The sequence below is a fragment of the Ictalurus furcatus genome, chromosome 1 (genome assembly GCF_023375685.1).
Source record: "Ictalurus furcatus strain D&B chromosome 1, Billie_1.0, whole genome shotgun sequence".
Lineage (NCBI taxonomy): Eukaryota > Metazoa > Chordata > Actinopteri > Siluriformes > Ictaluridae > Ictalurus > Ictalurus furcatus.
The window spans coordinates 12,390,475-12,417,514 of NC_071255.1; the positions used below are offsets into that span (position 1 = coordinate 12,390,475).

Consider the following 27,040-nt stretch of genomic DNA (forward strand, 5'->3'; position numbering starts at 1 on the left):
ATATATTACATCAATTAAATGTACTGAACATGTAAATCATAAAAAATAAAAAAATGTTTAAAAAAAAGAAAAAGAAAAGAAAAAAGAAAACCTCACTATAATATTAATTTATTTTACAGTCTAGGCTTTTCTTTTTTCATATGGGAGAAAAAGGTATGGTAGCTATATTTTTGTGCATTTTCACAATGTGTACATATAAAATGCATGTTTGTATTAAACCATTCATTTCTTTGCATTACCACTATATACAATCAGGGTGCATGTGACTGCAGAGAAGCAAGTTTACACACACAACCGGTTTAAAAGCAGTGATTAACATCACAATGTACTGCAAGTACCACAGTTACAACTTCAATAAATGTTGACAATAAACGACTGTTTAGAGCAGTTTCTCAGGCTGTTAACACAAAAAGAGACAAATTGGCATGTAAAAGACTTATAGATACTTAGATACTTATTTCTATTTCTACATAACTATTACCTTCAGTTTTTTTTCATTTATCTTTTTTTGTTGTTGAACCTAAACAATAAGCATGGGGTGAAATTAAATAGACTTTAATTGCATTGATTTAAGACATTTTGTTTAACCTTCTGTAAATCATCAGCAACATGAATGAAATATAAATACAGTATAGTGTTTTTGAACACTGTATATAAATATAAACAAGCTGAGTGCAATTTCAGTGCAAACACGAGATGTTTGATGCAGAATATTTTGCTAAATTTTAAAATTTCATACTTGGAATAAATCTGATATATTTAAGAGGGAAATTATAGAATCCTGGTCATTAATCGATAGAAGCTAGGCTAAACAATGTTACATGCTATTAGTCACTTTAGCTGGTGACTGTCTGTGGTGTATTTTGGTTACCACAAAAAGCTTGTAATAATATTATTTACTTTTGTCACAATTACTGCCTCTTTTGTTTCTAGAGTTTACTCAGAATGGTGCAATAAAGAAAAAAAATCATCCAGTGAGCAGCAGTTCTGTAGACAAAATGCCATGTTGATGAGAGTTCAAAGGAGAATGGCCAAAACTGAATAGTTGAAGACTGGAAAAATGTAGCTCTATCTAATGGCACACAGATAGTAGGGTCAGAATTTGGCACCAACAGCATGAATCCATGTCAACAGTCCAGGCTGGTGGAGGTGATGTAATGGTGTCGGGAATGTATTCTTGGAACACTTTGGGCCCGTTAATGCCAATCAATCATCCCTTGAATGCCACAACGTATTTGAGTATTGTTGCTGATTGTTCATGGCCACAATTGACCCTTTTTCTGACGGTTACTTCCAGCATGATAATGCACCATGTCACAAAGCAAAAGTCATCTCAAACTGGTTTCATGAACATGACAATGAGTTCAAAGTTTTACAGTGGCCTTCACAGTCACAGGATCTGAACCCAATAGAACAGAGGTTCTCAACCTTTTGTAATTAAAGCTCCCCAAGCCCCCTCTATCATGTGGCACCCCCCCTCCCCCCCTTGGAGGAGACCAGGTATAATGATTATCTATTCTGTATAAAATCTATCTATATATAACCTAATCTATAATCTGTTTTTGATAGATAGATAGATAGATAGATAGATAGATTTTTTTGCTTTTGTACTTTTTTAGTTACTTTTCATAACTTTTATGACTTTTTAATGATATTTATAAAACTATATAATGGACAGGTATGGAACATGAATGATCAAAATGTTTCTGAGCACTATAACTACTTTGAACAAGAGAACTAGGTTGTAATAACGTGTACTATTTTACATGTAAAACATGTTGCATTACATTGATCTTGCATTCTAAAACATTTACATACGAATGATGTAAATTGGGACGAAGGGTGCGTCATGTTAGCCATGTCATTAAATCAATCAGTGGGACACCTGCGTTTGCTTCTTTTTACATTCACGTCTATGTCAGCTGCCGTGCGATCAACAGGATGTGCTGTTCTGGCTCTCATCCCCTCACTGAACAGAACAGACACAGAGAGAGGTGTGAGTGCAGCAGGAAAGCAAGAACTCGCACTTGCAGGACAGTACTGGCCACATTTGGAAAGTCACTAAAGTTTGTCCAGAAAGTCGCTAGATTTGTCGCTAGGCGTTTTTTTTTTTTTGGCAAAAAAAATTCACTAAAGGGGTCTCAAAAGTCTTTAAGTTGGCAACACTGGTCTGCACTGACAGCTAGATAAAAGGCAGACTAAGCTTCGCCTCTCCCCAGCAAAAAGAACATGCAGAGGGGGAGAGAACGCAGAGTTTTTCATTTATACACACTCTATTTGAAAAGCAGTAAAATACAATGAGTACCAAAAATTATGCCCTGACTGTGTTTTGCGCCCCCTCCCGATCTCTCTGTGCAACCCCCCCCCCCAAAAGTGGGCGCACCCCCCTGGTTGAAAACCACTGCAATAGAACATTTTTGAGATGTGGTAGAAGAGGAGATTCAGAGCATGAATGTGTACCTGAAAACTCTGCAGGAATTGCTTGATGCAATCACATCAACATGAACCACAATCAACATCTTGTAGAATCCATGCCATGAAGAATTGAAGCTATTTTGAGAGCAAAGGGAGGCCCTACCCAGTATAAGTACAGTGGTCCTAATAAAGTGCATGTACATTTTTTAAATCTATTTTAGACTTTTTTTATTTAAATGATCCATCCATCCATTTTCCATACTGCTTATCCTACACAGGGTCATGGGGGACTAGCTGGATGGGGTGCGAACCCATCACAGGGCACAAATGCACACATATTCACACCCATTCACACACTACAGACAATTTGGAAATGACAATCAGCCTACAACACATGTCTTTGGACTCAGAGGATACTGGAGTACCTGGAGAAACCCCCTGAAGCACTGGGAGAACATGAAACTCTGTGCACACATGGCGTAGATGGGACTCAAGCCCCAACCCCGGAGGTGCGAGGCAAATTTACCCTTATGATCAGTAAAATGTGGGACATTGGCATGTGTTCATCAAGTTGCATATTGGCCTATTCCATCTTTGGCATATCTTTGCAATCACACTAACTCTGAGCATCACACTCTCTCTCAGTATGTGCAGACAAAAATCCTTATTCGCTCATTAGTCTTTCAGTTGAGTTATACTGTAGGCACATGGATGTCATTGAATGTTTTTAGAGGTTAGAGGTTACTACTCCTAGGTTTCATAACAATACTAAAACACACAAGAAGTGATTTTATTCATGTTGATAAGAGTCTGTGTTTGACTAATTTCTTTTTTGTGTTTTGTTGATTGAACTAAGGTTCTAAAATAAATCCAAAAAACTGCAGGTGAAATTGGAAAAGAGCTACATTTTATACCATATTTTGGCCTTAAATAGCTTTAACAAACACACTTCCATAACTGTCTATACACACATAAAAAAAAGAAAAAAGCAATGCAAAACATAAACCTCTAAGATCCAGCTGACATTATTTTAAGGTTTTTATTTTGTGTGCATTTTATTTACCTTTGAGTTAAAAAAAACCCCAACATTTCGCATCACTTAAATATTTTCCCCTCTTGGGTTTAATTCTTTCTTTCCTTTAGTTTCTTATCTTGGATGACTGCCTGCTGAATAATTTCCATTTATTGGCTCATTATGACAGTGTCCGCATGAATTAGAGCGCGCTTCATCTAAATTTTATGTATATAAAGGTAAATTTGAGTATGTTTATATTGGCATGATGTGTACAGTAAATAAGGCACCAGCAGGCAGGAGCTTGCATACCCACAGCTAAGCTGATTTATCAGTTATGCTCAGATCACCACTCATTTTGATGTCATATAAAGTTCCAAGAATCAGAAACGTATTTATTCAAATGTCATTCAGTGCACTGAAATCTGTGCTTCTTTGCAACTTTGATGACTAAGAGTCAATGTTTATTTATACAGAAGAGGGACCTTAAATTTTCAAAACTGTCCCATGAAACGGTCATGAAATTAAATTATCATTGTTCCAAGTTCAGTAAAACATTTAACCCTTGTGCGTCAACTAAAAAAAAGTTACATATACTGTAGGTCCATAGAGGACAAAAATGTCCATGTCCAAAAACTGTCATAATTATATATTAATTTATTTTTCCACTTTCAGTGAAGTAGATTTTTTTTTACCAGCAGAAGTTCTAATCATAATTACCAAACATTCATTCATTTTCAGAATTTTAACCTTTTAAATGCTTGTTTGTTTACATAACGCCACAGATGGGGTTTTTTATGTAAAAAAGAAAAATTGTAATTATTTTCCATATACTAAATGCTAAGCAGAATTTTTTTTCTTCTATTATTACAGTCTTTGATATGTCAATGATTAACAACAACACTAATTTTGATGCATTCATAATTTTTATGCAGTGTCAGATTAAAAAACAAAACAAAACTACTACTCAGGACCAAAAAGTACAAAAATGTCCATGTCAAAAAAACTGTCATAGAAATATTATATATAAATATTTTTCCACTTTCACTGACTTAAATTTTTTTTTACCAGCGCCAGTTCTGATCATAATTACCAAACCATTCATTCATTTTCAGAATTCTAATCCTTTAAATGCCAGTTTCATTACATAATGCAAAAATACATAAAGCTCAGTAACCTTCTTTGACTTTTATACATGGGGTGGGATTTGTGATTTCCAGTACAATATAATTTCTTTCTTTCGAACTGTTACACATAAAATTTTCAGTACACATACAAACCCCAACTCAGATATCCATACAAACACACTCACACAATTATAGCTGCATCATTTATTCAGTTAGTCTGCAGCGCTCTATAATACAGCAGAATCAGAAAAAAAGGAAAAGCATGTATTTTCCCCACAGACTAAACCTGAAAAAATACTACACATTTCAGAATTTTTATTTAAAAATTCAATGTTTTGAAACTTTTTCAACAAAATAAAAGCCTATTAACACAGAACACATCATTTTATGCTTAAACGCCACAGGGATTACATAATGCAGTTTGAACGGGTTTCAATGGGAACATTTTTGTCCTTAAGGTCCTGAGTGTAACTATTTTGTGTACATAGTTTAAAATAGATTTATGAAAGCAAATGAGTCTGAAATATTAAAATTCCAATAAAAATACACACCTTTTGCAAAATTTATGCTTTTGCATTAACACAGACAAAATGATTTATTTTTTTAAAAAATGAAAAAGAGAAAAATGTCCATAAGGACACACAAGGGTTAAAACTGGTCAGTATAAGCAGGCAGAAATAAGGGAGGGAAAACTGTCATTGAAATGGAAAGATGATAAATAAATAGACCATTATTTTCCTAGAACAAAGTTTTCAAAAGAAAAGCTTTAACATTCTTAAATAACACCCTGTGAAGTAGCCGTTCTTAGTAAAATAAGCAGTGCTTACAGTGGAAAGCAAATAAAAGTAATTTTGGTTTTGTATTTCTTTGGAGCAGAGGTAAAGTGGTCCAGAGTGTGCCAATCACAAAAACAGCTTTGACTTCCAACAGATTTGACTTTTAATCTACTTACTGACAGGACTGTGATCCTGCTACAAAAAAGCACCTGGTCAGGAAAAAAATTAGCTGTCTACTGAGATGGGTCCTAATCATACTGTCACATGCACAAAGGTTTTTCATCAACAATTATAATGTTGGTTTAGTTATGTTTTAGTTTAGTATGTCCATTATTACCATCAAACACATGACGTGTGTACTAATGGACTGTTCAGAACTGAAACAGCCAAGCAGAAACAATCAACCATCACCAAGCAGCAGCAATAAAATCACTTTAATTGCTTTATTCTTAACTATATTGCTTTGCTGAAGATGTAGTATGTCCTTTTTATCTGAGCATCAATAGGTGACTTAATCCATACAATTCCAAAGGTATTATCAATCTTCCATCCTGGCTGAGTGCACTCTTTCTCTTTCTGCTTAAGTCTCTATAGGCATGAACCAAATCGATTCTACACTCCACATCCATGCACTGCCCAGAATAATGAAAACAGCATGAACTCAAGCATGCACACACACACATAGTCTGCCTTGAAAGTTTTTTTTCTTTTACGACCACACATACACACACATGTACTCAAACGTACCTTCTTATCACTGAGGCCAGACACAGTGTCAATGTATTCTTCTTGGATCATGAAGGCTGCCAGGTTGGCTGTATAGCTGGCAAGAAAGATCACAGCAAAGAAAGCCCAGACAAGCACCATGATCTTACTGGTGGTTCCTTTGGGGTTCTCCACAGGCACAGAGTTATTGAAGACCAAAGCCCACAGCAGCCAGATGGACTTTCCTATAGTGAATTTAGAACCTCCTGCTTCTAGGAGTCAGAGAGAGAGAGAGAGAGAGAGAGAGAGAGAGAGAGAGAGAGAGAGTCTTAGATTTAATAATGTGCTTGGGTTTCCCTGCCATAAACACCAGAATGGATGATAAAACAAGAGCTGCACATTGCCAAAAGAGAAATAAGTGAGTGAGTAGAGGAGAAGTAGGATGCATACAGAGCTTCTGTACTCGTCTATTATACATGAGGGTTGAGGAAGAGCAAAAAGTCAGCAGTGGCTACTGCAGAGCAATCAAACACCGATCTAAAAAGAGATAAGGCTAGGTGAGTTTACTTATTAGTCTTTCTCGGAATTCCCCTGCTGCACAGAATAAGTGTGTTCATTCATCTCTATAGACAGCATGCTAGTCATGTAAAATATGGACATTATTAAAAAGCAATAGCGATGTCTGAGAGCTGGCACAGTGAGCTGGAAAACAACATGGCCGCCAGCAAGCCAGGAGTTTGACTCACTCTTGCCGTTCTGCAGACTGCGGTTATATCCAACTGGACTGAAGAATTCAAAGATAAAGACAGTCACTGCTACCACAGTCAGGCACATAACGAACATCATCACCCAAACTGCAGGGCTGTATGGCTCTGAGAGGAGAGAGAAAGATAAACAAAAGAGAGAGAGACAGACAAAAAAGGAGAGAAATAGTTCCAAACAACACTTTATCCCTTCTACACAATTGCATTTGTATTGATCATTAGGTTACAAAGAGCATCTTATAATGTAAAAGCAGATACAGATCCATTAATAACAAAACAAATTGTAGCATTTGGTAAGGGAATGTTTATGTACTGCATTTCTTTGAAGTAAAATAAATAGTTTGTTAGGATAGGGAACATTAAGTCTGATTGATTTGTACAATATGCGCCATCCGTGCACTCATTCATCACAGTGTTAAAAATGGTTTAAACCTTCAGTTTGAAAACTGTTTTTCATCATGAGACATGTACTCACCAAGGAAGGCGGAGGGTGAGACTGTGCCATTACTACGGGAGACCATGACGCTGATTCCTGTCTCCACAAAGGGCACTGAGAAGTCAATGACTTCTGACCTCTCTTCATTGATGGTGAGGGAGCCAATGGCCATGTCTGCACGCTTATCCACCACCTAAAGCACAGGAGGAATAACTGAGCACCTACAGGGTAGCACAGGGGGGCAGCTGCCACTCTACATGTACAGCCACAGAATTATTATTCTAATATTATTTAACACTGTCCACATAGCTAAGACAGACAAGAGAATTGTGAAATAAAAATACATTATTCATGTGTGAATTCAGAGAGACAGCCCACCAGTCACAAGTAATCCAGACTCAGCTATGCTTATGCTTTATTTTCTTTCGAGCTTAGAACCCACACAGACCTACGTGTGACTCCAAGTTGTGTTGGCAAGATTCATTTAAGGAAAGAGCAGCCTTTAGCAGGTTATCAGGCTAGCAGGCTATTTGCACAGCTTTATAACAGGTCACAAGAGTATACTAATCCAGTCTACATGTGTTTTGTGGATTTGAAGAAGACTTATGATACTTATCTAGACATTGGTTTTGGGAGGTCCTGCAGGGATATGGGGTAGCTGGGTCACTATATTGTGCGTTCCAGTCTCTGTATGAGCGCAATTAGAGCAGTGTCTGTATTTTTTTCTGGTAAGGAGTCTACGGGAGGTCATGGAGGACCTAGCTTCTAGGAGAGGTGCAGCTGTAACTCAACCCTTACCCAACACTAAGCAAACCAAAAAGCATGTCCTTACCAAACTAATAATGGATGACAAGTCCTTTTTACATACCATTTAGGCAATCCCTGCGAGAGAGCTCTGGGATAATAGCAAATGATGTAGCATCGCAGCCTCCTTCCTAATAAGTCAAGCCCAGCTAGCCCATTCCACCAATGACAATGACAAAATAAAGGTGGCGATCCTTGTAAGGGTCAGACTGGCCCCAGCTGCTGCTGCTGCTGAATACAACTGGGCCTACCAACCTGGATAGCCCACTAGACAGCAGACAGTACAGCTCCTCTAGGTTTCAAAGGTCCTAATAAAGGAGCAGGTCACCATGGACCAATTCCTTTGGACTCTAAACCTAGAACTAAAAAAGGCTGTTGGTTTTAAGAACCCTACTTATGGACATTATTGAAGCCCCTGAACATGTTCATACCAGTGAGAAAGGAAGTTCTGATCACCCTACCAAAAAGAAATGTACCCTGGCACCAGAGGGAATCTGAATATCCCCAAGGGTGTTATAGCACTGCCTACCGAAGGCAAGTCTGACAGGTTGCAGCACCCATCAGCCCTCCTCCCCAGACATGCCAGGTGCTGTCTAATCCTGAATGACCAACTGATACAAGCCATCATGGACTCTGGGAGCACAGTGTGCCAACCTACTGGCCAGCCACATAGGAAAGCAAGGGCTCTCCCTAGTACTTGCATACACAGATGTCTACTGTGATGTAGCTGCTCTGTTTGGGGGACAAAAGGGGTGAATGGACATTCACTGTTGGCATAATGTCTGACCTAACGGTGCCTTTGCTCATAGGACAAGACTTCCCTGCCTGAGTTTGACCAAACCACTCTTCTCATTATTGAGGCCCACTCAGAAAGTGGGAAGGAGCTCCCAAACCCAAAGGACCAATCACCAAGTGCTGCTGGTGGTGGGGAGAAAGACAGTACTGTCTCAGAAGCTGAAGGTGAGCCCCCACTGAATAATCCTTTTGCCTCCTTGCTTCACCATATACAAGAGGATAGCTTCCTTAGAGAGCAGAACAAGGATTATCACCTCAAGAATCCCTGGAGACATGTCCTGGTGGTAGACGGTGTAGCATCTTGCAGCAGGCAAAACACAGACACCGGAAAGCAGCTATACTGTACAGTTCAACAATCCCCAGCAGGGCCTTTTATTTTTAAAGTGCTGGAAGAGGGCAAGGAGGAAATAAGGTGAAAAGTGGGATGATGGCAGCCTTTGGTTGAAGAGAACCATTGAGGCCATCCTTGGACTTGGCTGCACTGTGGTTGGGTGAGGGGTCAGTGAAGACACACTGGCATAAGACAGAAGAGTGGTGGAAAATTATGTCCTTTTAGAAGTGAAGCACATGGCTTGATTCTCATCTGGAAACAACAGCAGAGGGAGACCATTGTGGTCTTCTGATTCTGCATGAGAAACCTAGAAGAGCAGCAGCATTAGTGTGATGGCAGCAACTACTTACTTCTCTCTGTATGCACCATCCTTTTATCAATGTGAGTTGACTCAGAGAGGGTGAGCAGCTGTGTGTTAGCCAGCCATGCTTCATTACTGTACTCCTCCTCATAGCCATGTGCTTTGCGGTGGTCCACAACAACAGTGCTGAAATGACACTGTCTGTTCAGCACCACCAGAGCAATTATGCGAGGAGTGACCATTTTTTTAACCATGTAGTGCAGAGGCCTGATATCACAAGGGAGAACTGGTCCAGGGCCCCCTTACCCAGTGAGTACTTCATGCTGCAGGAAAGCCTCCTGTATCACATAGCTTCCGAAGTGCAGAACTAATAGAACTGTTAGTCCACTGTTATAAAACAGATTGAACCCCTCCCCTAACACCATATGCAGAACACACTAAACTCAAACCACAGTCCCTGCTACAGTTTAACAGGAACCTGTCATAAAGAACTGATGGGGCAGTACTCTTAAGATGAGGAATACCCAATAATATCTGTTAAATCTCATTGCAGCTAAACAAAAGTATACCACTGTATAGAGGGAATCTTCAGCCATTAAGTGGGTCATTGGGAAACCCTTGTTTGCCCCACACTGATGAGGCCAGCCAGAGAGCAGGGCTAGATAATCACACATGGCTGGCTAGCACTGATGAGGACACTCAGAAGAGGGATAAAAATTCCTCATGTTCCCAAACAAGGGAGAGAAGAATGAGAGTGATTGCAACTGTTTTTCTGTCTCTGTATTTTTTATTTATTTATAGAGGATTCAAGCAAGGGTGAGACACCATTGGACCTTGTTAGGCATTTTTTTCTCTTTTCTTTACACTTCTCTCTCTTTTCTTCCTCACATAATTATTGAAAATAAAAAGTTTAACTTTAACTTTCATTTAAATTTCCAGTTTCTGGTCTTTTGAGTGGTAGTGTTCAGTGAGGTTTCAGTCCCACAATTAAATTTATTTAAAGTAGGTGTTGGACACTATCAAGAGGGTGCCCTATTCGCACTCGTCTTTGTTGTTTGCATGGGCTATCAAGAGGCAGGTGTCCAGTGTAGAGGGTTAGAAATAACATGCCTGTTATTTGCAGAGGATGTTTGGATTGTTCTGCATGTGAAGATATACAGCCCCTGACAAAAACATAACACACAAGACTAAATGATCATTGCACACTCCACCTCCTGTCCACAGAATGCACCACTCTACCAAACCTTCTTACCACCCCTTTGCCACCACATGTAATTAAAAATATCTATCTTTTAAATTTAGCTGAAATTTCAAATATTACATAAATACTGTTATATCCTCATAGTTCATTGACAAAGTGAATCATCCATCCATCCATCAATTTTCCATACTGCTCATCCTACACAGGGTCCTGGGGGAACCTCGAGCCTTTACCAGGGAATTTGGGGCACAACGTGGGGGACGCCCTGGGCCGGGTGCCAACACATTCACACATTCACACACCCATTCACACACTATGGACAATTTGGAAATGCCTACAGCACATGTTACAAAGTGAATAATAAATTTACTTGAATATATTTGTCAGCAATCGATCTTTGTGTCTTAGTGCATTTGTGTCTTTAGAACCCCATTTTGAAATAACTGACTCCTCAGTAGGGGTTTGTTCTAGTCTTAATTTAACACATATTGCAATACCCATTAGATGCTGACCCTTGAGTGTCTACAAACAGCTGCTGCAAAATTTACACACTGAATTTCCTACATATTTCAAAACATGGCACTGAATGCATGGAAAAAGTCTTCCACAAATGTTAAGAAACCCTCTGTCTCAATTCTCATTCTTTTCTTTAATCATTCGCTGATCATTACAGCTCGAAGGAATGGAATGTAAGGAGATGAAACAGAAGTAAGCAGTAATCTTAAATCACCTATGTTAGTAGTAGTTCTAGCAAAGTCTTTGTAGCCACTCAGAGTTCTGGATGTATCTGTGTGGCTAGATGACTGGGTCAGAGCATCTCTAAAATGGCAGGTCTTGTGGGGTGTTCCCAGTATGCAGTGGTTAATACCTAGCAAAAGTGGTCCAAGGAAGGACAAACGGTGAACCAGAAACACAGTCAAGGGTGCCCAAGGCTCATTGATGTGTGTGGGGCGTGAAAGCTAACCTGTCTGGTCCGATCCCACAGAAGAGCTACTGTAGTACAAACTGCTGAAAAAGTTAATGCTCGCAATGATAGAAAGGTGTCAGAACTCACAGTGCATCTCATCTTGCTGCATAGGGCCGGTAAAAGTGCCCAAGTGCCCAAATTCCCCAGATCTCAAGCCAATCGAAAATCTGTGGGATGTGCTGTGACAAACAATTCTGATTCATGGAGGCCCCTCCTCACAAGAAAAAACTTAAAGAAGACTTAAAGACTTAAAGAAATTGCTGCTAACATGAATCCTGTACTCAAGGACTGTTATGAGTGTACATACAGTTTGTTACTTTCCACCACTGTTACTGTAGAGAAGCATGCTTGTTTTTTGTTGGCAAGCTCCATGATATCAATTTGAGCTAGCTGTACAAAGTAACCTAACTGGTTATTTACACGTGACAGAATGCATCGTAATTACTTTAGTTATTACAACAAAAAAGCAATAAACTATGCCAAGTCAAGTCAAGTGGGTTTTTAGTGTCATCCCTCTATATAGCTTGTATACATTGGAATGAAATGATGTTTCTTCAGGACCATGAGGCAACACAGAACAGTACACAAGACTACATAAAGTGCAAATACACAACAGTGTGAAATGAGTGCAAAACAATAAATACACAGAACAAACCAATAAATAGACAGGACATGGACTGTAAACTGCAAACATGGACTGTAACTGTAAGCTACTGTGAAATGTATAGCAGCAATACTGTCAGAAAAAATGAGTTCCATAGTGACTGATGCAGTTATGTAAAGTGCAATGTACAGTAGTACTGAGTCTTTCTGCATTACTGCATGTGCAGTGTTATGAGTTTTACTCGATTTAGGTGTTCGATTAGCCCAGGTATGTGTTGGGAGGCAGCAGGGTGTTGAGTATACTGACTGCCTCAGAAGAAACTGCTGTGGAGCCTGCTGGTGGTGGCATGGATGCTGTACTTTCTGCCAGATGGCAGGAGGGTGACTAGATAATGAAAGGGGTGAGAGGAGTCGTCCACAATACAATGCAGCAGTTGTTGAAAAAGTGGTGGGTAGAGAGACCCAGATGATCTTTTCAACTGTCCTCACAATTCACCGTAGGGTCTTGCGGTCAGAGGCTGTGCAGTTCCTGTACCACACAGCTGGTCACGATGTTCTCTATCGTCCCTCTGTAGAAGGGGGTGAGGATGGGAGGGGGGAGTTTGGCTCTCTTCAGTATAAGCAGGTAGTGGAGGTGCTGCTGGGCCTTCTTGACAAGGCAGGTGATGTTGAGTGTCCAGGAGAGGTCCTCAGTCATGTGCATACCAAGAAACTTGGAGCTTTGACACTCTCCACAGTTGTTCTGTTGATGTGCAGTGGTGAGTAGTCTAATTGGGTCCTTTTGAAGTCGACAATAGTGTCTTTAGTCTTATCAACATTAAGAGATAGATAGTTGTCTCTACACCACTCTGCGAGCTGGTTCACCTCCTCCCTGTATGCTGACTCATAATTGTTGCTGATGAGGCCCACAACTGTAGTGTCATCAGCAAATTTGATAATGTGATTAGAACTGAACTTCGCAGCACAGTCATGAGTTAGCAGAGTAAACAACAGTGGACTGAGCACACAGCCCTAGGGGGGGTGCCGGTGTTTAGTGTGGCGGTGCTGGAGGTGGAGTTGCCGATCCTGACAGACTGGGGTCTCCCAGTCAGAAAGTCCAGGTTTCAGTTGCAGAAGGAGGTGTTGAAACCCAGCAGGCTCAGTTTTGTTATCAGTTGTTGTGGGATGATTGTGTTGAATTCTGAACTGAAGTCTATGAACAGCATCCTTATGTAATTGACCTTTTTGTCTAGATGTGTCAGAGACAGATGGCTGGTAGCAGATATGGCGTCCTCTGTGGAGCGGTTGGAATGGGATGCATACTGAACTGGGTCCAGTGTCATGGGAAGACTGCTCTTTATGTGTTTCATGACTAGCCACTCAAAGCACTTCATGATGACAGGTGTGAGTGCAACGGGCCAGTAGTCATTCAAGCAGGACACAGATGATTTCTTCGGCACAGGAATGATGGTGGTCATCTTGAAGCACACAGGGACAACTGCTTGGCTCAGGCAAATGTTGACGATGTCTGAAATGTCTGTTAACTGAACAGCACATTCCCTAAGCACCCGGCCAGGTATGTTGTCAGGACCTGCATCTTTTGGTGAGTTTACTCTGGACAGAGTTTTCCTGACTTCTACTGCAGACAGGCAGTACTTGCTCCGTGAAAGTTGGGGTGGTCATCTTCGCTGGTATGTTCTGTGCTTCGAACCATGCGTAGAAATCTTTCTGGGCATCTGGGAGGCGTCATCATCGCAGATGGGTGATGTAGCTTTGTAGTCTGTGATGGCCTGAATGCCTTGCCACATATGCCTTGTGTCCTTGGTGTTTATGAATTAACTCTGGATTCTTTCTGCATAGTTGCACTTTGCCTTTCTGATGGCCTGGGACAGATTGACCCTTGCTCTGCAGAGGGCTGCCTTGTCATCAGACCTGAAGGCAGAGTATCAGGTTTTCAACAGCAAGTGCATTTCATCAGTCATCCACCGTGTCTGGTTTGCATCTGTGGTGATGGTTTTGAAGGAAGTTACATCATCTATGTACTTGCTGATGTAGCCAGTCACTGATGCTGTGTATTCCTTCAAGTCTGTGTTGTTGTGGGATGTAGCAGTGTCTCTGAACATAATCCAGTATGTGTGCACAAAAGAGTCCTGAAGTCTCCCTCAAACCAGGTTCTCACCTGCTTCAGAACCAGTTTGGCCCGTTTCAGAAGTAGTCTGTATGCTGGGATTAGCAGAACAGAGATGTGTCCACCCCAGCATGCATCACTTCTGGGACAAACCTTTTTCCCATAGAGATCCTGTTAAAGGTTTCTCTAGGTTAAAGGCCCCCCCCCCCCCCCCCGAATCAGACCCCTTGTTAGGGGAAAAAGAGGAGGAGGATGAAGATGATGAGACGATTGCTTGTCTTTTGGAGGAGGATGTGGAGAAAGATGAAGAGGATTTTTATTCCAGACCCAACAGTGTGATGAGTGAGTCTCCCCTCCCTCCTAGGCATTTACCCAGCACACAGAAAATTCCTCAGGTTTGCCTATCAGGGCACAGCCTACAAATTTTTGATGGTTCCTTTCAGGCTCTCGTTAGCCCCAAGATTGTTCAGCAAATGTGTCGACACGGCTCTAACATCAATGAGAATAGCGGGTCTCAGAGAATCAGCTTATTTGGACGTTCTGCTCCTCTGCGCTCCAACACGCCAGCAAGTGGAAATAGATACAGAAGTGCTTGTGTCTCATTTAGAGAGCTTAGGCTTCAAAATAAATGGGAAAACAGTTGCTTGAAGCCCACGCAAGAGATACTCTACGTAGGTTTCAAGCATTTCTGTCACAGAAGCACATCAGGTCAATTTGTGGCTGTTTATCCCATTTTTGGAAAGGGAGAAAGGTCCCTTTCAGCATGTAATTACGCCTTCTGGGGCTGATGGTCTCAATGGTCTCTGTCACCCCATTGGGACTGTTGCGAATGAGAGAGTTTCAGTCCTGGACCGCAGTGCAGTGCTTGTCTCCTCAACAGAAAAGTGATAGTATCATCACTCTGCATGTGCGCTCTCCATTACTGGAGCGATCACTCATTTCTTGAATCAGGGACTCTGCTGGGGCAAGTTTCTCTGAGAAAAGTGGTGACAACAGATGCGTTGCTCACAGGGTGGGGCGCAGTGTACAAGTGCAGAATAGTGAAAAGGAAATGGCCCATCTTGCCAGAGAACGTGCACATAAACTTCCTAGAACTGTTAATGTTGTTTCTGGCATTGAAACATTTTGTGCAGTATCAATGGAACCACCACCTTCTGATCAGATCAGACAACACAATGGCGGTGGCCTAAGAAGAGTAAAAGAATATGGTCACTCAGTGATACTGATCGCCCTGAACTGGCCCAGGAAATCGTGGCTGGTGGAGTTAGTCCAGCTGCTGTACGATCAGCCCTGGCCTCTCTTGTTGTGCAGGCACATCCTCCTATAAACATGCGGGGAGTTCTTTCACCCAGTGGCTCTCTGGGCCTGGCCCGTGAGAGGTTAAACTTAAGCATTATGGGTTTGCTTCTAAAGGTGATTGAGACTATTCAGAACGTACTCTGTGTATGATTGGAAATGGAATGTGTTAAGCTATGGTGCACACACAGACACATTGTTCCCTATCTCTATTCTGTTGCAGATGTGTTATCTTTTCTGCAGGGACTTTTAGATAAGGGCAGAACCTTCTCTGTCAAGGTATATCTCACTGCAATTTCTGAGTGCCATGTGGGGATTGACAAAAATACTATAGGTCAAAACCCGCTCGTAGGCAGGTTTATGTGATTTGTGCGGCATCTGAACAGGGTTTCAAAACTGCTGATTCTGCTGTGGGATCTGACTGTGGTCTTGAATGCTCTTAGCTCCTGTTTGATTCTATAGAGAGCATTGACTTAAAACTCCTTTCCCTAAAGGCAGCTTTATTAAGCAGGTTAGTGAACGTCATGCTTTGCCAGTTCATAAGTCTTGTATGCTGTTCTCTATGGATTGCTTGAGAGTGACTCTCAAAACTAATCCAGCATTTGTGCCCAAGGTGCGCGAGTCAGCTCTCGCCTATAAACCAGTGGATTTACTGGCTTTTCATCCTCCGCCTTTTTCCTCATTGGAAGGAGAGCGGCTTCATTGTTTGTGCCCTGTCCATGCGTTGCGTCACTATGTGAACAGAACAAATGCACTGAGGAAGAGTAATCAGTTTTTTGTCTCTTGGGCTAATTCTCATAAGGGTAAACCTATTTCATGTCAGCATCTGTCCCATTGGGTAGTGGAAGCTATTATATTAAATTATAATAGCAGGTGACTAAAGGCGTTTCAGTTCAGGCCATATGTGCAGCGGTGAGTTGAGCTTCACTTCACACTTTTGTCCGATTCTATAGATTGGATGTTACAAAGTCATCGTTGGCTCATTCCTTCATGAGCGCATAAAAAAAACACACACAGCTCTCACAAACAAGGTGTTTTTTTGTTCCAGCTTTATTCATGGAATAGTTGAGGGTTTTGTGTTTGAGTTATATACATCACTAAGTTGGTTGGCATGCCTGCTTCAGACAGCATATCTGCAGTATGGGAGTTGTCTATATCCCATAGTGAGACACCGAACAAATGTTTGAAAGAGAACTTTAGGTTACTTGCGTAACCCCCGGTACTCTGATAACAGGAGTGAGGTATCTCACCAAACTTCCCTCCTTGAACGGAGAAGAGATATGCTGAGAATGAGGTAGTGACCGTTGGCAGTGATATATATTAGGGTGGAAGGACTTCCATATCACTGTAGTGAGTGGTCTGTCAACTGACAGACATGGTGTTATTGGTGCTTCCAGGATCAGTCATGCCTAAGGTGTTTCTGAAGTGAGATACCTCACTCCTGTTATCAGAGAACCGGGGTTATGCAAGTAACCTAAAGTTGTGTGTATCTACGGTACAGTGTGTCAACCGGCCTTCAGGGAAATGCTGATTGGTTAGCAGTGAGGTATGCTCAGTTACAGTATGTGCATTTTAAACAGTTTAAACAATAAAATTTTTCCTTACTGCATCCAATTCTGTATGTCTTCTATAAGCTGAGGACATGTTCCCCCAGTCCCTTGTTTAAAGTGTAGTCTAGTAAAAGTAGTCTAGTTCCAAGTTGTTATGCACATGACATTTTTGTCAGTATAAAGATTTTTTTAAATCCTCAACAATTAGATTACAATGTGGATGTTATTACAAGTGAAAGAAATGATAACGGCTTTATTGATATTTTGAAAAGAACACAAAATACATGGTTCAAAATAATTATGCAGAATGCAGTTTAAAAACATTCAATGGGTCATAATGAACTCAAAACAGAAATCTGTCATATGTGCTTCACGGACAGATAATTAAAAATAAATAAATAAACAATTTAAAACAAAAATATTTACAGTTCTTGTTACATATTAATATATGAGCCCTTCTTTAAGATAAGTTTAACAACTCTCTCATCCGTTGAACTTGTACATCTATGTATAGTTTCTGCCTGTATTTCATTCAAGGATGCCAGTATTGCCTCCCAGAGCTGCTGCCGTCCACGCTCATAGATCTTACTTTTAAGGATGTTTCACAGGTTCTCAATAGAACTAATCAAGGGCCTTAGCTGGACTGTTAATCATCTGGGGCTGAAACCCAGATTCTTCTCGATCAAAAAATTTACTTCTAAACAGACTGTTTCCATGCATTTTTTCTTGCATGTAAGGGCTAATTGCTTAAAAAATGTAAATAAAAAAAACAAACAAAAAAAAACAACCTTGGAACTCATATAGACATTTACACACCTTGTTCCCATTCAAAGGGAACTCAATGTTGCAAGAGCTTCATGCTGTGGTAAGTGCCCTCATGCATGACCAGTATCTGAAGTCTGTGTAAAATCACATCTATTTATAGGCCTGCTATGGTCAGGTGATGTGGCATGTTGCTCGCTGCGTGACTATAAAACGGCACATGTAAACCACGTCATCAGCCTTATTATCTTTAGCGAAATACCGCATGTCGGACTGTTTGTGTGAATGCTCCTAAAAACTCTTCACTTCCTATATAGTATACACACACACACGCACACATACATACATACATACATACATATATATATATATATATATATATATATATATATATATATATATATATATATATATATATATATATATATTTACTTTTCTGTCTTTTAGAAAATGAGTCAGAGAGAGTTCAGGAAGTGTTACTCCTTTCTCCCATTTATTACAGGGGAGGGCGGGGACACTTTCTGTGTGAAGTGTATGTTCTGCTCTGGCTCTCTCGCTTCTCAGCTGAAGCGAGATGGGCTCAGATCCTTGGGGTCCCATATGAATCTGGAGGGGGAATCGGAGATCTCTCTCTTTCCTCCGGATCCGACGCCTTTGCTTCCTGGTTTAAAGAAAGAAAAAAAGGAAATTGGAGCTCATGTCAACCCGTTCTCTCTGATTCCGAGGAGCCAGTGCATCATATTTATAGGACTGGAGCATGCTGCCAGGGAGCCAGTGAGAAGGACAGTGCTCCCTCACACCACAGAAACCTCTCCCTTTCCCAGAAGTGCACCATGAAGTGTCACCCTTCTGGGGAAAGACATTCAGCCATTGGGGGGGATAAACAGTACAGCTATTTTGCTATGCCAAAGGAGGAGGAGGCGCTTGTGAGCCACCTCTCTCCAGTGACAGCAGCAAAATCAGGGGGTCCAGCTTTGCCATCCAGATTGTGTAAGATCACCTCAGCATTGATTGGTGAAACTTATGCTGCAGCGGGTCTTGCTTGTGGGTCTCAGCATAAAATGGCAGTGTGGCAGGCCTACCAGGCAGACCTGCTGAACTATGAGGGAGGCACAGAAGAAGAGTGTGATGGACCGCCTCCCCCCACAGAAAGCCAGGGGGACCAGGCAGCCAGCTATGCAGTCTACTAGTAGGCCTGATGGAAAATTATAATCAGTGCTAAAAAGGCAAAATGAAGCGGTCTTGAGGGATCGCGGAAAGAGGTATCACGGGATGAGAGGTTGTTAGGGCAGTTAGCCCCCAGTATTACTGTAAGGCTCGCTTAGCCAATGTTGTCCCAAGTTTACAGTTTCTCTGGTCAGCGAGCTGTCACAGGGCAACGAAAATGTGATGCTTTCCCTCCAACAAAATGTGGAAAGTTAAAGTCAGTAAAGACCATCTGGTAGTATGGAAACTACTGCCAAATGTGTCTCCATAGGTTCTGTCCTCCATAGAAAAGGGTACCAGGGCCAGTTCATATCTCGACTCCCAGTTTCAGATGCATGCTCACCACAGTAGTCAGCACAATGCAGAGCCCGGCGTTAGTCCAGGAAGTAGACCTCTCTTAGACAAAGGGGCAATAGAACATGTACCTCTTATCTGAGGGAGAGAAGTTTTACAGCCATTATTTCCTGGTCCACAGAAAAGATGGGGTATGCGGCCAGTTTTAGATCTGCGTCATCTGAACCATAGTCTTCGGACATATAAGTTCAGGATGTTGACACTCAAGCATATCCTTCACAACACAGACTCAGTTTTAGGATTGGTTTGTGACGATAGATCAAAAAAAGATGCATATTCCATTGCACAGTAACAGAAAGTTCCTGAGGTCATTTGCAGGCAACGTGTATCAATATTGGTTCTTCCTTTCGGTCTAGCTTTATCCCCTTGCACCATCACAAAGTGCACGGATGCCGCTCTGGCTTATTTGCGACTCCGGGGCATCCATGCGCTAAACTACCTGGATGACTGGATAATTCTAGCGCGGTCCAGGAAGTTGGCAATTCAACACTGAGATGTCATTCTCGGCCATGTGAGGAGCTTGGAGCTCAGGTTGAACCTCAGGGACTTTCTAGGGGTTATATGGGATTTGAAAATGATGAGGGCATGTCTATCCCCAACAGGCGTAGGGCAATCATATTAACATTGAGCAAGATAAGGTTAGGTCTGGGCATCCCCTCCAGTCTCTATGGAGTCTGTTGGGGCTTATGGCAGCAGCAGCCAATGCCATACCTTTGGGCCCATTGCACATGAGACCATTCAATGGTGGCTGAAAATCAGGGGTTTCATCCGAGCATGAAATCCCTGAGAGTAATCAATGTCATGCAGCGATGCCTACGTGCTCTGAGAACTTGGAGGTGTCCCTGGTTTCTAGCCTTGGGTCACACTCTAGGGGCATCTCTTATAATGAGATGGTAGTGTCAGATGCCTCCCTCACGGTCTCTGGAGCGGCCCGCATCTAGTGTGGCATATAAATCGCCTAGAAGTGTGGGCCATACTCATAGCACTGAATTCCTTCTCCTCAGTTGAGAGGTCACCATGTGTTAGACAAACAGCAGTGGTCTCATACCTCAACCACCAGAGAGGATTATGTTCATGCCCCCTGTTCAGGCAGGCTCAACTAATTCTTCTCCGGCAGAGGGGAAGTTCTTTCAATTGAAGTGAGTGCAATGTACATTCCAAGCAACTGGAATGAGGGGTTAGACATCCTGTCCAAGTGGGTGAGTCCATATAGCGGAGGTTAGGTCGAGTGAAAGTGGACATCATTGCCTTCGAGGAGACAACACACTGCCCGCTGTGGTTTGCCCTCGCTCCTCCCGCACCAAAAAAACAAACAAAGGTCAGGGGTGGATACCATGGTACAAACGTGGCCGAGGTCACATCTATACGCTTTCTCCCCCACAGGCTCTAGCAAGAGTTCGACAGTTAGCTACATCTGCTGCTAATAGTACTGGATTGGCCAGCTCGAATTTGGTTCTCAGAGATAATATCTCTGCTGGACGGCACTCTCTGGGAGATACCCGTTCGCAGGGATCTATTGTCTCATGCCAAAGGGTTGATTTATCACCCTCGGAAGGAACTATAGAACCTGTGAGTCTGGCCCCTGAAGGGCACCTTAAACATGTTAAACAGGGGCATGTTAAATGCTAAAGCACCATCCATGAGAAAATTCTATGCATTCAAGTAGTAAGTTTCTTATCGTGGTGTGAGGAACACCAGTGAAACCCAGTAACGGCGCAATAGCTACAGTCCTGGAGTTCTTACAGGAAAGTTTCTCAGTAGGGTTGGCTCCTTCTCCAATTAGGGTCTACGTGGCCGCCATTTTGGTCAGCCAAGCCTTTACTGATGGAGCCCCTGTTAGGCAACATCTTCTATCTTTGAGTTGTATGCATGGTGTCAGATGGCTGAGGCCTATCTGCAGACCAAGTATACATTCCTGGGTCCTTCTGTGGTCCAGGAAGATCTGTCAGGCACCCCATTTGATCCCTTAGAGTCAGCTTCAGAGAAGCTTCTGACTCTAAAGGTAGCTCTTTTTGCGGGCCCTGACATCTCTTTTGCCCCTTCCTACCAGATTATTCCTAAGCACCTATGTCTGCTGCCCAACCAGTACTGTTGCAGGCTTACTCCCCTCCTCCATTACTTGCACCAGAACTAGGAAGACTGCACCTGTTGTGTTCAGTGAGGGCTCTGTTTACTTACATTCACTGCTCCAGCCAGTGGCAAAAGTTGGAGCAGTTGGTGGTTTGTTTGGCAATAACAGTAGAGGTGATGCTGCATCAAAGCAGCCCATCTCTATTTGGATAGTGGAAGCAATCTCTATTGCTTATGAGGCACATGGTTTCACTATGCCTCTGGGCATAGGGACTCATTCCACTAGGGGATCACCTCCTCAAAGGCTTTATCTAAGGGATACCCTTAAGGGTATGCTGATGTGTGTGCTGTGACGAGGTGGTGTATGACATACACATTCATTGGGTATTACCTTTTGGCCTTATGGGCCAGCTCATATGTGATTCTCTGAGATAATATCTGCATGGCACTCCATGGGAGATTCCCATTCACAGGGATCTATTGTCTCAAGCCAGAGGGTTGATTTTATCACCGTCGGCCATAACCATGGAAACTGTGAGTCTGGCCCCTGAGGGGCACCAGCTTATGATTGCCGGTCTCTCAACCGAGGTTGTAGAGACCATGTTAAACGCTAGGAACATCAGTGAGACCCAGTAAACTGCACAATGGCTACATTGCTACGTTCTGGCACAAACGTTTCTCAGCAAGGTTGACACCTTCTACAATTAAGGTGTACGTGGCCGCCATTTCGGCCAGCCACACCCATATTGATGGAGCCTCTGTGACAGGCTATACCCTCAGTATGATGGAGTGGGTATGCTGGTTCCCACAGCCTGAAGCTCATGCAATGTTGCGTTCCTTTTGAAAGGAAACGTCTGGGTTACGCATGTAACCCTGTTCACATGTACAGGTAACGCATGTAAACATTGCATAGCTTTGTCATACTGTGTCATGCCTGTGAATTGCGTCTTCGCTTCAGATAATAGACACTGATGACGTGGTTTACAGGCACGCTTTTATAGTCACGCGATGCGCGAAATGCCATGTCACCTGACCACAGTAGGACTATAAATAGGTGTGATTTTACACAGACTTCAGATGTTGGTTATGCGTGAGGGCATTTTCCACAGAGTGAAGCTTACGCAATTTCTAGTTCCCTTCTCAAGGAACAGGGTTACATGCATAACCCAGACGTTTTCCAGGTTTTCCAGACATTTTTCAGGATCAGAGGGTCTTAGTGTTTCAGTTTCAACTCAGAAAAAAATGCAAAAAAGTCATATATCCATTTTCCCCTCACACTAACTGATAATGTGGGTTAGTGTTTCACAAAATTGAGACCTGTCAGCCAATAACACACAAGTATTTCCATGTATTTTCCTGTAAACACTGCCTGATTGGTCTTGCCTCCGTTCACTGCATTTAATTAATGCATATCCTGCATTTAATTAAGATCACCTGGCAAACTCATTTACAAACCCGTCTGAGACTGATGCCAATTAAATAAAGGGATATGAGAAATAAAACAGATAAATACTTTCTTTGAAAAACTAAAACTTACATGTTTATTTTAATGAAATCCTACTGATATATCACATGCATAATAATTTGGAACACTGTGTAGTTTCTTAGGCTGGTGTCTTTTATAAAAATTGCGTACTGTGACAGTACCCACTGCATTCGTTTCAGTACCTGTTTGACCATTGATACAGTACTGATCAATACAAGTGTGTACATGAATATAATCTGGATGTACTACATCTGCCATGTTGGCATTGTCATGTGATCTACAACTTAAAAAGAGTCGACATGATGCCTTCCACCATTTTTGAATCTGACAGCTCTTCTGTGCCAGCCCTGTTGCCTTATGGGATAGCACAGTGTCCACTGGTTCTATACTGCAGAATCTTGGCAGAAGCAGTAGGTCAGCCGGGTATCATCCTTTGTTTGCCTCAAAGAGGGCTTTTTTGCTAAACGTTTTATGTAAATTCTGGTTTGGTTCATGTGACACTGCCCCCTAGCATACACTCTCAGATTACATGCAAAAATGAAGGTGGACCTCTATGAGGACTTGACTTGCTCACAGATACGCAGATACAAAAGTATAAATCAGCCTTCGGGCCCAGAGGAAGAGCTCTCCAGGTCGATAAAGCATGCATATGCACACAAGTGCATACATATACGCTGTGTAGAGAAAATAACCTTTAACCCAGCGCAAAGAAGAACTGATATGCTGATGACTAGCTCAAATAAAAAAAGACTAAACAGAGGCAGAAAGAGTGATGAAGCAATGGTGTGACTGCTATTAAAAGCCAGAGGGAAATTAAGGAAGATAAACAGCAGTCAAATTGGATGGAATAACAAAGGTGTGAGAAGAATGTGAGTAAGGGAGACAGACCGAGAGGGAGAGAGAAAGAAAAAAAATATAAGAATAGATAAAGTGACAGAGGAAATGGAAAATAAGGCTCTGATTCCTTAGCAACCAACTTGTGCAGGCCTCCCTTGGGGGTGTGAGCACCGCAGCAGGGTTTCTCTCTCAAAACAACAGCCGTCTACATCTTCTTCACAAGCACGCAACAAGTGTAGGCATAGTCAAGATAGAGTCCCGAAATCATGCAAAAATGAGGTGTGTGTGTATGTGTGTGACTATGTGTGTTTGCCATCGTTCACACTTCTGCGTGGTGTGTTAAAAGGGGGACACAGTGTTTCAGTGGCAGTTTTGGAGTGACAGGCTGAGACGCTAGGCATTAAACTCTTCACAGCTCCCTACATTACACACAACAAGTCAGAGCGTCACCCACCCACACCCGTAAACACACATTTGCAAATGCACACATCAACTTGATCAGACAGTGTGAGGGTTTCATTCTCATGGCCTTACTTTTACACAGTGCATAAGCTTTGCACTGACCATCCACAGAAACCAGTGAGAGACACAGTACTGGGCTTTGTATATAATACATAAAATAACAATATATAATATAATAAATCATATTTAGTGCATATAATCATTAAATAGTTTAATTTATATTTTAATATAATTGCACTGACTCATTCATATCATCTTCAAATGAGATGCCAAAAAATGTGAACAGTCACAACTGTGACTCCTAGAATAACACAGCTAGTAAATACACAGTTGGCTTCTTTATTGCATTAATTTCTAATGCAGTATCACTTAAAAATTTAAATGTAACAAAAACTATAAAAAGGTAGAAATAAATTTAGTCTTTTTACAAAATGTACAGTACCTCACTGCTTTTTGTCTGCAGAATAAAGAAAAATATGTTATAACACCCTAAAGCTTATTATTCAGTTATACATATTAAAGCATATTATACATGACAACCTGTGTTATATTTCTTTTTTGTTATATTAACTTAAGAGAGAGAGAGTGTGTGTGTGTGTGTGTGTGTGAGAGAGAGAGAGAGAGAGAGAGAGAGAGAGAGAGAGTCTTTTCAGGCAACAGCAGTTTATAGCTGTTATAAATGATAACAGGAACTAACTTGTTTTTCAGATGTTCCACAACATTAAACATAACTATAAATAGATAAAAAGTTAAATGTGTTGTTCATTAATGAATAAATTGTAATTGTTGGAAACCCACTGCAGTTTGTTGAAACAAAACACTTCAGGGAGTGCTGTTATCAGAAAATAATCAACTTAGGGGTGGGAACAGTAACTCTGCTTCATGTCAGGCCACATCACACCACCCTGTTGTGTCCACAAGTGTTTAATTCAAATTACTTGGTAGTTCAAGAGGTCACTGACTGGTTAATAACTCTACCTTGTAGGGTTTTCTGTTTAGAATATTTTTTAGAAAACTCTGTTGCAGGGTTTTATTCAGAGCCTTTAAACATTTTAAACAGTTGAGTCTGCTTAACCGATGCAAATATATTTTCATTAAAATGTTTTTTTAAACACATATACTTTATGCCACTGGGGTATCCAAGGAATGAACACCATGTACTCACATATTCTGGATTATAAATTTAGGATTATATGGGTTAATACCAAAGGAAATTGAAGCCATGGTTGTAAGCACTTTGTCTTCTAGGTTATTATCTTTTTTTCACGTATATGGCCAAAAAGATCATGGTATGATAACTGTATGACCCAATACCATGGTTTTCAGCAAATTATGGTATAACACATGATATGAACCATGAGTTTTTCTTCTTTTTGCCTGATATTATTTAGAAATTAGGCTATTCAAATTTCCACAGCCAATTTCAAGAGAGGTACCACACTCTTAAAAATAAAGGGTCCTCAATGGTTCTTCACAGCACCACAGGTTCTGCAAAGAACCTTCTTCTTGTTAAAAAAAGATTTTTCATTGTATAGCGTTCTTGAGTTAAGCTGTATAGTTCTTTGGAGATTAAAGAAGTTATTTATGTTTCATTATAGGTTCTTCAGAGCAGTGTATTGGTTCTTTAAGGTATTATCCCTTAACAGGTTAAAGTGAACCCAGTAAGGTTCTTTGCTGGACTGGAAAAGGTTCTCCTGGCATCACTCTTAAGAACCTTACTTTGGTTCCTTGGATAACATGGTTCCTTGTGACACTGTTGTGAAGAATCATTTCTAGGTTCTTTAAATCACCAGTAAACAGATGGTTCTCTAAAGAACTTGAGAGTAAAAGGTTCTTTGTGTAAAAGGGTTCTCCTATGGCATCAGGGTTAGGGTTTTGGTTCTAATTAGTGCAGGGCATGAGATTTTTTTGTGACATTGCCACTTCATATGTACAGTGATAGGTACTGTAGTTATTTTAGATATCCTACTCATAGTATACCATCACTACACTCTTACAGAGTGTTATAAAGTCTCCCATTAGAAACTCTTTCATCAGCAGAGTGAAAAAGAACATCAGTCAGGGTAAATGCAACAAAACAATGTTTCTGGAGAGGAAAAGTGGTACTGAAGGGCCATCCTTACCTCCCCCACCATGCCGTTCCACACACCATCAATCTTCTTCCCATGTTTTCCATTGGTGACCAGATAGAGATCATAAGTGAAGCCCACAATCTTGGCCAAACGCTTGAGGATGTCGATGCAGAAGCCCTTGCAGCACTGTTTCACAGGAGCCACCCCTTCCTGGTGAGCCCTGTAACCACAGGGGGAAAAAACAACAGAGGGAGAAAGATGATATGTGAAAAAAGAAGGGCGGAAGTAGAATGTATTACATAACTGTACTGAAGGAGTCCACAAACATATCAGTAATAATTATTTCTGTGCAAAGATCCAAGAAGCAGAAAGAGAAAAATGAAAGATGAAAATGTGAGAGAGAAAAATGTGTGTGTGTGTGTGAGAGAGAGAGAGAGAGAGAGAAAGAGAGAGAGAGAGGGTTAAAAGTTTAAGTCTGATGGAGTGAGAGGTGAGGAAAAGATGAAGATAATGAGATGAAGAAGCAATAAGCAGTGAGTAGCAGAAAGCATCCATAAGCAAACCTGGTTCACTCACTCACAAGGACACACACCCTCACACA

General features: G+C 41.4%; 1 protein-coding gene across 1 annotated transcript in view; it reads right to left on the reverse strand.

The window, feature by feature from the left end:
* The window catches only part of LOC128615702 (glutamate receptor ionotropic, NMDA 2D), a gene marked incomplete at its 3' end in the record, with an annotated part of 95,545 nt that overhangs the window by 14,341 nt on the left and 54,164 nt on the right, over positions 1–27,040 (reverse strand). The window contains exons 8-11 of the mRNA XM_053638372.1: positions 26,491–26,659; positions 7,275–7,428; positions 6,782–6,907; positions 6,078–6,307 (exon numbers count right to left, since the gene is read on the reverse strand). Of these exons, the coding sequence (XP_053494347.1) occupies positions 6,078–6,307; positions 6,782–6,907; positions 7,275–7,428; positions 26,491–26,659 (679 nt within the window). The remainder of the gene's footprint in view (positions 1–6,077; positions 6,308–6,781; positions 6,908–7,274; positions 7,429–26,490; positions 26,660–27,040) is intronic.